The sequence below is a fragment of the Elephas maximus genome, chromosome 15, assembly GCF_024166365.1.
Source record: "Elephas maximus indicus isolate mEleMax1 chromosome 15, mEleMax1 primary haplotype, whole genome shotgun sequence".
NCBI lineage: Eukaryota > Metazoa > Chordata > Mammalia > Proboscidea > Elephantidae > Elephas > Elephas maximus.
In genome coordinates this window covers 76,605,569-76,620,278 of record NC_064833.1, presented here as the reverse complement: position 1 = coordinate 76,620,278, position 14,710 = coordinate 76,605,569, and the positions used below count along the sequence as shown (strand labels likewise).

The 14,710-nt window shown below is 42.3% G+C and overlaps 1 protein-coding gene across 2 annotated transcripts in view; it reads left to right on the top strand.

Annotated features, from left to right (window-relative positions):
* The first annotated feature begins 581 nt into the window (after positions 1-581).
* The window catches only part of TRIM55 (tripartite motif containing 55), a 55,385-nt gene continuing 41,256 nt past the window's right edge, over positions 582-14,710 (top strand). For both annotated transcript variants that reach the window (XM_049854105.1, XM_049854104.1), the window contains exons 1-4: positions 582-1,346; positions 1,860-2,032; positions 8,038-8,203; positions 13,046-13,141. In XM_049854105.1, coding sequence (XP_049710062.1) covers positions 1,179-1,346; positions 1,860-2,032; positions 8,038-8,203; positions 13,046-13,141 — 603 coding nt within the window. In that variant the 5' untranslated portion in view covers positions 582-1,178. The remainder of the gene's footprint in view (positions 1,347-1,859; positions 2,033-8,037; positions 8,204-13,045; positions 13,142-14,710) is intronic.

Genomic DNA, 14,710 nt, shown 5'->3' with positions numbered 1-14,710 from the left:
GAATCGATGTTATGATCCAAGAACAAATGTAAAATATCAGCAATGACCAGGGAAACTATCATTTAAAAAAGTCTACTTGGAGGAAGAGACAAATTCAAAGGAGTGTAGGTATTTTAGAAGCAGCTCAAACACGAGGATGGAAGGAGGACTCCATTTTCACTTCAGGTGTTAATGGCCCTGATACCTGTTCCCACTATATGGCAAAATGAAAGAATGGGTCTATTAATCCATGTGCCAGTTACTACTTCACTGCTGCAAACTAAATTAAAATTTTTTAAGGCTGTCAGATTTTCTTTGTGTTTTTGGGTGTGTGTAGGGGTTGTGGTGATGGGGTACAGGATGATTAGAGGGTTAGAGAAGAGGGAGAGAAATGTAGAAAAGAAAAGAACATACTAGAGTTTTTCTCTACAACTTTTTTTTTATAATTATATCATCAGTTGTTAATTTTTTGTGTGTGTGTGTGGATACCTTTATAGTGAAGAAATTCAAAATCAGCGTTTAAATTGGAATTTTTCCCAGACCACAATCCTAGCAATGATGAAATATTTAACATTAAGCAAATCCTAATTTTTAAATGATTACTCTTGTGAAGCCAGCGTAATGATTTTCAAGACTTGTTTTGCTTTCTGCGAAAAGGTGTTATTGTGTTACTTTTGGTGACCCTCTTCCTAAACACTCAAGACAGAGATGGCGCTCATGATACAGTAGACTTTTGGGCTGCCGTCTGCCCTTCCTGGAGAAACCCGTCAACAAGTTCTTATTGAGTGCTCACCGAGGCCATGGCTCAGTTACTGGGCATGCATATTTGCATTTGTTGTTGACAACTGTCAGCTCAGACCTCCTCCTCACAACCCCTGTCTAAATGAGGTTTGAAATCCTCCTTCCCACCCGCTCTCTTCACTCCCTAGGGCAGGAATGTTGACTCCTGTTCTCCGTCACCTGTCAGAATCCATCTTCCTGTCACTGGCTTATATGGACAAGTCAGTCACCATCACGTGACCCCTGGCTGCTAAAAACAGCTCAGGCACCCAGTCTGAAGCAAGGCCTGAAACAATGTCCGCCACCGAAAGAGACGCAAAGAACACTTGATCACACAATCCTTGGAATTATTTCAAGGAAACCCTTACCGAAGCCTGTCCGGAGCACCCTTTCCTGCAGTGCACACCGACGGCCAGGAGATGAGTACTTCTCTGAATTACAAGTCTTTCTCCAAAGAGCAGCAGACCATGGATAACTTGGAGAAGCAACTCATCTGTCCCATCTGCTTAGAGATGTTCACGAAGCCCGTGGTCATTCTCCCGTGTCAGCATAACCTGTGCAGGAAATGTGCCAGTGATATTTTCCAGGTAGGTTTGTTTGGAGTTTGGGGAGTGGGAGAGACTCCCTCCTCTCTGAATCAAGTGCTTAACATTGAGATGAATTCCTTTAGAAAGCTTGAAAAGGTTGCAATTCATGTTCAAGAAAAACCAATTTTTTAAAATGATTTGCTTTGTGCTTTGCCTTCAGCCTCCTCCATCCTCCCAAATCTAGTTTTATGTCAAACCATGAAGTCTGGTTCAAAATGGTAAATGAATTACTGCCCAAGACATGAATGTTGGGATGTCTGGCTGGCATGTTTAGTTATGAAAACCTTGGATGGAAGAGCGTCCTGGATGAAAAATGTTACATTGCCATTGACTGTGAATAAATGTTGGCCTTGTGTTTTAGGACCACCTGCTGATAAGGCCCTGAAGGATTATTTTATGGCCAAGTTTAAAGGAGAAGTTGAGGTTGTTTGTAGTAACAGTGAGTGAGAAAAAGTCTCAGGAAAGCTACCTGCAGCGTTACTCAACTCCTCTTTTCCTGTTTGGCAAGAACAGGCCTCTAACCCGTACCTGCCCACAAGAGGAGGCACCACTGTCGCATCGGGGGGCCGGTTCCGTTGTCCGTCTTGTAGACATGAGGTGGTTTTGGACAGACATGGGGTGTATGGACTTCAGAGGAACCTGCTGGTAGAAAACATCATAGACATCTACAAGCAGGAGTCTACCAGGTAACACTCGGTGATGTGTCCGACCCATTTGACACTTGTTTTTGCTTATCTGCTTGTTTGTTTTAATGGGTTGCTACACTGAGTGCTTGTTTACCAGTCACGGACGAATTGTTCTGTAGGAAAATATTTTCCCCAGTCAGTCCTTCCCAAGGGAGGTGAGAGGGAAGGGAGACAGGAGCTGGTGCTAGAGCTTCTGTATCAGTTTGAGAATGAAGTGACTCATTAACACTAATCCATTCCAGGTGGTGATACTGAAAGAGGCATAATGCTGCCCCCTAAGCTTTTTGGGTAAGCTTAAGGTCTTCAATAGCTCCAGATTCTAAATAGCAGGAAAATTCTAGTACAAAACTTTGTAGAAAATGAAATAGCGCTGGCAGCTTCCAAAATAGTCCAGTTTCTCTTTCAGACAGTCTTACCATTAAATTGACTGGATGATAACAATAAAAACAAAATCCTCAAACCTAGTTAGTAATCATATTGGCTCCATGGGAAGTTGCAAAGCAAGAAATAGTCCTGACCCTTCAGGATATCAAGTTTAGAGACGTGGATGAAAAAGAAAAAGATGGGATTCAAGTTGTTTCCTATTCTCCAAATTGTATTTACTGCATATATTTGGCATTTACCTGTTGATTGATTGATACGAGTAGATACATCCATCCATTAAAAAAAAAAAAAAGGCTTCTTATTCATTGAACCACATTGCCTTATTCCTGGAAGGCATGGTGTGAGAAGCCTTTTTCAACTGTACATTTAGGTCAGTCCAGTCCACAAAGCTTGATGGCAATATTGAGACCATCGAGAAATGACCTTGTAGTGATTCTTATTAGGGGACATGTATTTATAGAACATCTGCTGGGCTGTAAGAACCATACGCTCTTAGAAGAAAAGCAGTTCTATAAATCTAACATATAATTATTGTAATTATTATGACTATTAGTTCCTGCTTAAGATTCAAAACTAAATTAGGTAGTACCAAGATATAGATGGGTTTGGGAAGAAGTATAATTGCTGATGACATGTTTCAGAGACAAAGAGCCAGCTGTTTCCCTTGCTTCCAAAGTCTCTGGAGAAGGAAAGTTGTTGTTTCACAGATCTGATCTCATTGTATTTCATTATTTAAAATTGCAAATACACACACTGCCTCTTAAGAAAATTAACCAACCAACTAATCACCAACCAATTATTAAGGGAGTTTATGTAGCAACTGTTTCAGTGCCTAGTACAGTGCCATCACAGAAGAGGTGCTTCCTAGGTGCCAGGAGATTTAGCAGCACTACAAATATTCTTACATGTTCTATTTATTGCAATAATATTCTGTTTTGCTTCTTGCCACAGTGGGAGCTTGAAACTTGTGAAATAATAGCAGTAATCATTAGACAATTCGGAGAAGAGGAGATGTTAAAACTTGTAGCATTAGTAAAAAAACACTATAAGACACATCCTTACCTTAACTGTAGAGTCTGCGTGGTTTATCTGTCAAAAACAGTACCCAAATTGCATAAAAGCAATGAACTAAATTTCTATCAATGAAACTCAGAGCTGAGTAGACTAGTGGTGTTTTTGTGATTATCACATTCTTGTGCTCTTGAACTTGAGATTTGCTTTTGGGACATTTTTACTTAGTAGCAAAACCACAAGTTGCCCAGAGGGCTCGGGCACATGTCTGGGCATAAACTGGGCTCTTCCCTAGGGACTGACAGCCTTACCAGACCAGAACCCTGAGCCTGCAGGGCGCATTAGGCATCCCTGGAATAACCTGGGGCATACAGAGTGAGATGGGCCCAGTTCTGGCTGTAGCCATCGGGGGCGGGGCGAGAGGAGAAGGTTGTCAATAACAGACTGCACCTGGCCCTGGAAAACACTGTGAGGGGTTGATCAACTCTGACCTCCCACAGAAAGGTTAGAGATTGTAGGTTTGGACAAAACTTGGCCTTGGTGTCTAGAATTCTTCATGGGGCTGAACTTCTACACTTTGTGTGTGTACTTGAGGGTAGCGGTGTGGAAAAGGCACTAATGTTGCTAGTATTAATAATAAACATAATAATAATGAAATCTAATAAAAATATTATAAGGAAACTAATATTTGCTGACTATTCAGTACATTATTCAGGTTGCTTTACTTGAATCATGAGTAATTCTTATTCTCACAACAATCTTGGGAGGTTGTGATTATTATTACCCTATTAAGTGTAATGTTTTAATCAAAATACTTCCTATACATAATTTCACATATTCAAATGTACTACAAGACTTCTAATGAGAGGTGCCATCCCTACCTCACTCCCTCTTCACCCCCAAGTCTCACTCACCAGTCAACCACTTTTAATTCTTGTAGCTGTTTTTCCGCTATTTCTCATTTATTTGTGGGGGTGCCTTTGGGCCTATGTTGCCATCTAAATAGGAAAACCTGACAATGGGGCTGAGAATTAGTTCTCAGTGTACATTGGTTGCAGAATGAACAAAAATCAGCTGCATCACAAACACACAGTAAAAATGGGGTCTTATGGCCATTTCCCACATTTTCAGTGTTTGTGTATGTTGCATACACCTGACCTTAATAGCATTGTCTCTGGTCACTGCTGTTTACATCAGATCAACACCTAGGATGTGGCACATGGGACGCAGGTCGTCCTTAGGACATGCCTAGGGAAGACAAGCCTCAGTAGCATTTCTTGTGCCACTTCCGGTAGATGAGCTCCAGACACGTGCTTGACTCCTATTTATCACGCGGTGGAGATACACAGGAGGAAAGGTTTTAAAAACAGAGAAGCTTTTGGCCACGGGATAATCCTAACCTCTAGAGAACCCCCGAGGAGCTTTGCCATTTATAAATGCAGTATTTGATGTCGTCTGGTCTCTGCCTTTGCCACTCATGACTCCCAGGTGGCCCTGAGCTTCCCTCCGTTTCCCATGCCTTCTGTAGGTGGATAGCTCTAGGTAAGAGCACAGGGAATACTTGTCTATTAATCTGGCAAATTCCCATTCATTTTCTCACTCATTGATTCAACAAACATTTACCGAGCACCCACTTTATGCGAGGCACTGCTCTGGACGCTGTGGATCCAACAAAAGATAGACCCCAGCCCCTGCCCTTGTAAAGTGCACGGTCTAGTGGAGGGAGCACCCTGGGGGCTGGGGAGGAAGGATCCATTTCTCGGTTGTGGACTTTACTTTTCTCAGTTGGATTTCAAGCATATGGCAGAAATCAAGTCAGACAATCGTAGACTTCATAGAAAACATATTGCTGAAAACCAGGCAGCCATCCCTTTCCAAAAAATCAGATTCAGAAATCTTAAAGCTGGAAGCCATGTATTTTCCTTACCAGACCTAGGTTAGCCCAATTTCAAACAGTTAACTTCTTTCTAGAGACTTCTGGAGGTAAATCAGCATATCTTCTGCCTTTCTCTGAGTTCTGCGGCTATAGTTACATGATACCACACATCAAGATCAGTGGTTTTCAAACATGCTTGTTCATGGCTTACTGTAGGAAATACGTTTTACATTGTGATCCAGTAACCATTTATATAAATGGATGGATATATATACCTGAAAAAATACTGTATTATATTACATTACATTGTGTTATTTATTATATATGCATATATATGTGAAAGTTTCATATACCAATACTTATCCTTACTACATGTAATATAATTCACAGTATTTGCCATCATATTTTATTTTGATTTTTAACAATGCTGGTCATGACCTCCTAAACTGATTTCATGGCTCATAACAATCTGTAGCCTGCAGTTTTTTAAAAATGGATGTAGTTAACTAAAAAGTCTAGTTCTAAATAATCAAGTGTTTGGGAATATGCAGAAAGCTTTTGGCTTTGGCTTTTTCAAATACTCCTGAAAAATATTACCTGCTTCCATCTTGAGATAAGATATCTTAAAATTCCAGAGCTTTGTGTAAATAGGCTACACTCACACCTCCCACCGTGCTCTACAGAAGGAGCCCAAAGCACAAGTAAGCAGAATTTGTGTGTGTGTGTTTATTATAACTTAGATGAAGATTTACAGAGCAAATTAATTTCTCATTAAACAATTAATACACATATTGTTTTGTGACATTGGTTGCCAACCCCATGACATGTCAACACTCTCCCCTGCTTGACTTTGAGTTCCCCATTACCAGTTTTCCTGTCCGCTCCTGCCTTCTCGTCCTTGCCTCTGGGCTGGTGTGCCCATTTAGTCTCATTTTGTTTCATGGGTCTGTCTAATCTATGGCTGAAGGGTGAATCTCAGGAGTGACTTCAGTACTGAGTTAAAAGTTGTCCAGGAGCCGTAGTCTCATGGTTTCTCCAGTCTCTGTCAGGCCAGTAAGTCTGCTGTTTTTTTGTGAGTTAGAATTTTGTTCTACACTTTGCTTCAGCTCGGTCCGGGAAGTAAGCCTAATTTTGACCTTGAACTTAACACCCAAGCACACTGATCATTAGGTGAACATACTGTATCCTACTAAAGTGCTACTCACCATTCACCAGCTCGAGGCGATTATGGAGCTAACAGGCTATCCCTGAGTAGCAATGACTAATCACTCCATCTCTCATACTTTTATATGCTTCCTTGCTTGGTCATCATCCTCACTAGCATGACAAACCCAGTATTCAATCACCACCTGCGCAGCTGTGACCAAGCTCCAGTTGGTGTTGATCTGTTGGGAAGGCAGATGTGGGAATGCCCTGTGAGGTCCAGTCTTCCAGGATTCCACCATGTCCTAGAACAGTGTTTTACATTTTTCTTATTGCCTGAAGTATTCGGTAAAATTATTCACATTTCTGAGCACATACTGCTGCACTCTTAACCACAGCCAAGTCCTCTGGAATCTTTTACATATAATTTTATGGGCTAATGGCAGGAGGAGACCCAAATGAGTTTATAAAGCACACGCTGACACTTTCCCTCTTATTCACAGCTACTTCCAATGAGCCAAGATTAATAATCAGAGATGATTTTAACTCCCCCTAGAGGGCACTGGGCTTTGGGGGTAGCTTACCCTCACCCTCACTCCTTTTTTTTCCTTTTCTTTTTTTAATGTTGGCCTTTTTAAAAGATTATGGTAAAATATATATAACAAAACATTTGCCAATTCAATAATTTTTACACGTATAATTCAGTGTCACTGATAACATTCATCATGTCGTACAACCATTACTGCTATCCTTTTCTAAATTGTCTCGCCACCGTTAACAGAAACTCAGTATCCCCTAAGCAATGGCTCCCCCTTTCCTGGTAACCACAAATAAGCTTTGGTCTCTATATATTTGTCTATTTCATATAAGTGGGATCATAAAGTATTTGTCCCTTTGTGACTAATTTATTTCAATTAGCACAGTGTTTTCAAGGTTTATCCATGTTGAAGCAAGCAGGCTTCATTTTTCTTTATGGTAGAGTAATGTTCCATTGTATTGTGTACCATATTTGGTTTATCCATGCGTCTGATGATGGACGTTTAGGTTGTTTCTGCCTTTTGGCTATTGTGAACAGTGCTACAATGAACACTGGTATACACCACCCTCACTCATTTTAATGAGGCCAGAGACTGGAGGGCAGGAGTAGTTTACTGGCAACTTTCCCTTCTTTATCCATCATAGGAAAGTGTCTCTTGGAGAAACTGGTGAGCTGTGGAGACAGTGCTGGAGCTGGAGCTGGAGCTGGAGCTGGCTCCTAATGGCTGGAAGCCGAGTGTTTAATTTTCAGGAATTTCACAAGCTGGTTGTTACATCTTAGGTAGCTTGAAGTTGACCATGGTGGGAGCGCTTACACCATGGACACTGGCAAGCCCTACAAATCAGGGTCTCCTGTGCCCACTCCCACTCCAAGCTGGTCGATCAAGATTTGCCACCTCACTGCTACTAGGGAAGCTGAATTTGTGGGGGCTCTGAGCACATAAGTGGAACCCTGGGTGCCTTCTGGAACAGGGTGGCTAGGGGTGCAGGGGCAGCTGGGAAACACCTGCCCCAATGCGAACTGATGAACACTCATCTGCCTGCCTCTTCCCAGACCAGAGAAGAAGTCCGACCAGCCCATGTGTGAGGAGCACGAGGAAGAGCGTATCAACATCTACTGTCTGAACTGCGAGGTGCCCACCTGCTCCCTGTGCAAGGTCTTTGGGGCACACAAAGATTGCCAGGTGGCTCCCCTCACTCACGTGTTCCAGAGGCAGAAGGTAATAGAGCTGTCGCCCACCCCTCCTCCACAGCCTCTGCCGAGTATCTGTGGATTGGCTCCCTAAAGTGGAAAGAGAAGCACAAGCCCACCCGGTCACAGGGCCCTGAGGCTGGCGAGTCTGCAGGGTTCAGCTGGGAGGGATGCTGCATGGTTGCTGCACGCCTGGCCACAGGCTAGCTTCCCTGGAGGGTGGTGGGGAAGGATACGGAGGAGCGGGAAGGGGTGCAAAGGGGATGGTCACTGTTTTTGTACATTTGGAAGTTGCTGAAAATGAGCAGTGTTAATGGGACCTGGCCCAAGCTCAAGCTGCTAAAGCATTATTCAAAGTTCAGACTATAGATAAACAAAGGATAACTTTTTACTTTAGTCACAGAATATTTTTCTTCATCAGTGAAAAGTTCTCATTGTCCCTCTCAAGTTCTTTTCTCCCCAACTCTTAGTGGGGGAAAATTACAATGAGTGAACAGCACTTAGTTAAAGAACAACTCTAAAAGATTTGCCTTGTGCCTCACCTCATGTCACCTGTGTCATTGCTGAAAGGTCCCCCCTGAATATGGCCCATGTCTCTCACCCCATAGCCCTGGCCCCAGGCCCCTCATTCTGGCCAAATCTCCCCCCAGCTCATCGCTACCCTGCCAATCTGGTTTCATGCATGAGCAGGTAGGAACTTAACCATTTGATGCAAATAAAAGTGGGGAAAGATGCTTCAGTAGATGTTGTCAGGTGACATCAAGTCGGTTCCAACTTAGAGCCACCCTGCGCACAACAGAATGAAACATTGCCCCGTCCTGTGTCATCCTCACAATCGTTGCTATGCTTGAGCCCGTTGTTGCAGCTATTGTGTCAATCCATCCCATTGAGGGTTTTCCTCTTTTTCACTGACCCTCTGCTGTACCAAGCATAACATCCTTCTCCAGGGACTGGTCCCTCCTGATAACATGTCCAAAGTATGTGAGACTAAGTCTCACTGTCCTTGTTTCTCAGGAGCATTCTGGCTGTACTTCTTCCAAGACAGATTTGTTCATTCTTCTGGTAGTCCATGGAATATTCAGTATTCTTCACCAACATCATAATTCAAAGGCATCGATTCTTCTTCCATCTTCCTCATTCATTGTCCAATCAAAGGAGGCAGCCACTCAAAAACCAGTTGCCATCAAACCAGTTCTGACTCATCGTGACCCTATGTATGTCGGAGTAGAACTGCTCCAAAGGGTTTTCTTGGCTGTAATTTTTACATAAATAGGCCTTTCTTCTGTGGCGCTGCTGGGTGGGTTGGAACCACTAAACTTTAGGTTAATAAATGAGCACAAACCATCTGCATCCCTCAGAGACCATGTAGCCATCTAGGCACTGAGAATTTGAGCAGCTCCCTATCTCAGCTTCTTTCACTTAGAATCATAGATTCCACATTTGGTCAGTGTTTTATTGAGGGGATTAAAGTTGGAGTAGAATTGAAAACCAACTCTTGGGCAACACCAGTTATAACCAGTAACTACTAACAGCTTAAAAACAAAAAACACGATTTAACAAGATATCTGTAACATTTATTTACTTTTCAATCCACTTATGATTTATTCGCTCCCCTCTTCCTCTCCAAAGAATAACATATTAGAAACGAATGGTGCCTGCTTTCCAACTACAGGTAGTTCCCAATTTATGATGGGGTTCCGTTCATAAACTTGTTCTGATATAAATCGAATATCTCATTTTTTAAAGAGTTTTCTTCATTATTGCCTTTTATTATCAGTACTTTATAAATACAGCAGTGTTTTGAACAGTAAATCATAAAATTGGACATCTGCGGGTGGTATCTGAGAATAACATCAGCAAATCAGGTGCTGCAACGTTGTATGTAGTACATATTGCTAATGATAAGGATGTTCATCATTAACTCGAATGCATCTAGGTCAGGAACCACCTGTACTTCCCTTAGAGCCCTGGAGACTAATGGATGTGACTTGGGACTGCTGGGGTTAGAGGCTGGAGGGAGCAAGAGAAGGACAAACTGGTGGGACTCCCATTCCATCTCCTGTTCAGCCGAAACAGCTTCACTTTTACCTACTGGGATTCCACGTTAGTTTCCATTTGGAGAAAGGGTTCTGCAGCTTTGAAATGTTTTATAAGTGCTGATATAGGTCAGTCTTCTTATTTTAAATGTGAGAAAATTGGAGTCCAAATTGAGTACATATCTTCACCAACATCATAGAGAAGTTAAGGGCACTGATGTACCAACCATGTGGGTCTCCTAAGTCACCATTCAGTGCTCTCCACCCTGCATCGACAGCCTTGGAAACAGGTAAGAACAATGAAATCTCTTCTCAGGTCAAAAATTGGGAGGAATTTCGAAGTTGAAATTTCTCCCCTAGAACCCTAAAGACTGACAGTTTGAACCCACCCAGGGATACCTCGGAAGAAAAGCCTAGAGATCTCTTTCTGTTAAGATTAGAGTCAAGAAGACTCCATGGAGCACAGTTCTACTCTGTAACACGTGGGATCACCGTAAGTTAGAATCAACTCAATGGCAAGGAGCTTTAATGACCTAGGCTAGTATGTGATTGTATACACACACTGTAGCCTTAGCCCGTAACATATGTATATATATTGTTGTTCTTAGGTGCCATTAAGTCAGTTCTGACTCACAGTGATCCTGTGTACAACAGAATGGAACTCTGCCTGGTCCTGCACCATCCTCACAATCTTTGCTGGACTTGAGCCCATTGTTGCAGCCACTGTGTCAATCCACTTCCTTGAGGATCTTCCTCTTTTTCAATGACCCTCCACTTTACCAAGCATGATATCCTTCTCCAGGGACTGGTCCCTCCTGATAACATGTCCAAAGTACGTGAGATGAAGTCTCACCATCCTCACTTCTAAGGAACATTCTGGCTGTACTTCTTCCAAGACAGATTTGTTCATTCTTCTGGCAGTCCATGGTATATTTAATATTCTTCGCCAATGCCATAAATCAAAGGTGTAAATTCTGCTTCAGTTTTCTTTATTCATTGTCCAGCTTTCACGTTGCATATGAGGCAATTAAAAATATGGCTTGGAACAGGCGCACCTTAGCCCTTAAAGTGACATCCTTTCTTTTCAACACTTTAAAGAAGTCTTTGCAGCAGATTTGCCCAATACGATATGTTGTCTGATTTCTTGACTGCTGCTTCCATGGTCCTTGATTGTGGATCCAAGTAAAATGAATTCCTTGACGATTTCAATCTTTTCTCTGTTTATCATGATGTTGCTTATTTGTCCAGTTGTGAGGATTTTTGTTTTCTTTATGTTGAGATGCAATCTATATGGAAGGCTGTAGTCTTTGATCTTCATCAGTAAGTGCTTCAAGTCCCCTTAACTTTCAACAAACAAGGTTGTGTCACCTGTATAACGCAGGTTGTTAATAAGTCTTCCTCCAATCCTGATGCCGAATTCTTCTTCATATAAACCAGCTTCTTGGTTTCTTTGCTCAGCATACAGGTGAGTAAGTATGCTGAAAGGATACAACCCTGACGCATACCTTTCCTGGTTTTGAACCACACAGGATCCTCCTGTTCGAATGACTGCCTCTTGATCTATGTACAGGTTTCTCATGAGCACAATTAAGTGTTGTGGAATTCCCATTCTTCATAATGTTATCCATAATTTATTATGATCTGCACCGTGGAATGCCTTTGCGTAGTCAATAAATCACAGATAAACATCCTTCTGGTATTCTCTTCTTTCAGCCAAGATCCATCTGACATCAGCAATGGTATCCCTGGTTCCACGTCCTCTTCTGAATCTGGCTTGAACTTCTGACAGTTCCTTGTCAGTGTACTGCTGCAACCACTTTTGAATGATCTTCAGGAAATTTTTACTTGTGTGATATTAATAATATTGTTCAATAATTTTCTCGTTCTGTTGGATTACTTTTCTTTGGAATGGGCACAAATATGGACCTCTTCCAGTCGGTTGACCAGGAAGTTGTCTTCGAAATTTCGTGACGTAGAGGAGTGAGCACCTCCAGTGCTGTATGCGTTTGTTGAAACATCTCAGTTGATAGGTATAGTATATGTTTAATAAGTCAGCAAATGATGAGTGTTTACTACATACATTTCGCAAATAAAATGGTTCCTGAGATATACTAGGCAAGTAATTAATTTTGGGTCTCTGAAGTCACTTATCAGACTCCATTCAATTTATCAACAATATTCACAGTTCTTTAGGATCCCTGGATAGTGCTAAAGGAGCGTTGGTGGTACAGTCATTAAAGCACTTGGCTGTTAACTGTAAGGTCAGCAATTCAAATCCACCATGGAAGAAAGATGTGGCAGTCAACTTCCATAAAGATTTACAGCCTTGGAAACCCTATGGGGCAGTCAGTGCAAGTGATTAATGTACTGCTAACCAAAACATTGGAAGTTCAAGTTTATCCAGAGGAACCTTGGAAGAAAGCCCTGGTCAAAACTACTCCCCAAAACGCAGCCATTGAAAACCCAATGGAGCACAGTTCTCTGACACACACGGGATCACCATGAGTCTGGTTACTGGTTCCTTACAATTCTTTGGTTTGAATAGGCTATTCTGTATCTGTGGCCTGTCATTTGGTGTTCTTAATGTCTTTTGCAGGATCACAGTATCCATTGAGAATTTGATGAAAACTATGAAACCTCTTCCCATACAATGTATTTATGCACATACATAAAAATTCTGCAGGTGATGTCAGGAGGCTCACAGGCCTTCCAGACTTCCCTATTACTCTTAGGAGTTCCCTGGGCCCTAGATTAAGAATTCATGAGGACAGTGCTGCTATTAATGCACAATCAGAAAAACCCTAAAATCTTGCATTCTCTTTTCTCTTTATCAGTCTGAACTCAGTGATGGCATTGCCGTCCTTGTGGGAAGCAACGATCGAGTCCAGGGAGTGATCAGCCAGCTGGAAGACACTTGTAAAACGATTGAGGTAAGTCAGGCCACACCAAGGGAGCCTAAACCTAAATGAAACTTGCCACTTCTGGGGATTTGTGACTTCCTCAGGGCCACACTAGAAATTCCTCCTCCACCCCCCGCCCCAGCCCAGTTCCAACATTTTATTTTCTTCATTTCTGAAATATTCACTTTTTTTTTAAGTGGTGCAGGAAAACCCTGGTTGCATAGTGGTTAAGAGCTACAGCTGCTAACCAAAAGGTTAGCAGTTCAAATCCACCAGGCATTCCTTGGAAACCCCATGGGGTAGTTCTACTCCATCCTATAGGGTCACTATTAGTCGGAATCGACTCAGTGGCAACTGGTCGGTTCTAAGTGGCACAGTGGTTAAGAGACAGGCTGCTAACCAAAAGATCAGCAGTTCTAATTCACCAGCCACTCCTTGGAAACCCTATAAGGCAGTTCTGCTCTGTCCTATACTGTAACTGTAAGTTGAAATTGACTCGATCGCAATGGTTTGGTCTTTTTGGGTTTAGCACAGAAAGGACCCGTGGTGGTGCAGTGGTTGAAGTGCTCAGCTGCTAACCAAAATGTCTGTAGTTCGAACCCACCAGCCGCTTCTCATGAGAAAGATGTCTGCTTCTGTAAAGATTTGCAACCTTGGAAACCCTGTGGGGTCACGTCTAAGGAGGAATCGACTCGTCGGGCAGTGGGTTTGGTTTTGGTTTAGCACAGAAAGGGAAGTTACCGCATGAGCTAAGCAGGCAGATTTTGCTACATTTAGTAGGATGTAGTTACATGTGTTGTTCTTTCTTGGACAACCGACTTTGAAAGATGAGCTACAAGAAAAATATATTTCAAGTAATGAAAATGAATGTTGTTCACCCTTACAGCAAAAGTTGTTTGTGCTTAAGAAAAAATTTTCAGTGCTTAAGAAAGTCATTGCAGGTAAGGCAGTGGGTTTGCGTTGGGTGTCTGCGATCTAACAGTGGGCTGCAAAGGGCCAGCAGGAGGGATCTTTTGGGCTGACTGTGGTTAGAGAATAGTTTAACAGCTAGGAGCTCCTTGAGGCCAGAGTTCAGGCTCATTGGTCTCTGTCTCCTTTCTGCCTGTCCCAGTGCCTGGCACATAAAAAGCACTCAATGAGAACTTGTTGAATGAGTAGGTGAATAGCTGACTGAGTTCACTCTTAGTCTTGGCATACAAGAAATATTCCTAATGCACTTTTCTCAAGAACAAATTTAAACTGTGTAATTAAAAAAAATGCTGAAGCCTAAACAGGTTTAGCTATGTAGCAGATGTCTTTTCAAGAACTGAAGGTTCACAGTCTAACTATAGGCATGCTACAGAGTGGGGCAGGTGCAAGGATACCTGGGCTCAAGTCCAGATCTCTGGCTCTGAAACCTGCAGCAATTTATTAATAACCACCTGCTTTAAAATTCCACCTGAGTGGTGCAAACAGTTAACACACTCAGCCGCTAACATTGGAGGTTCAAGTCCACCAAAGGCACATTGGAAGAAAGACCTGGCCATCTACTTCCAAAAAATCAGCCACTGAAAACCCAATGGAGAACAGTTCTGCTCTGTCTGACACGCGTGGCATCAC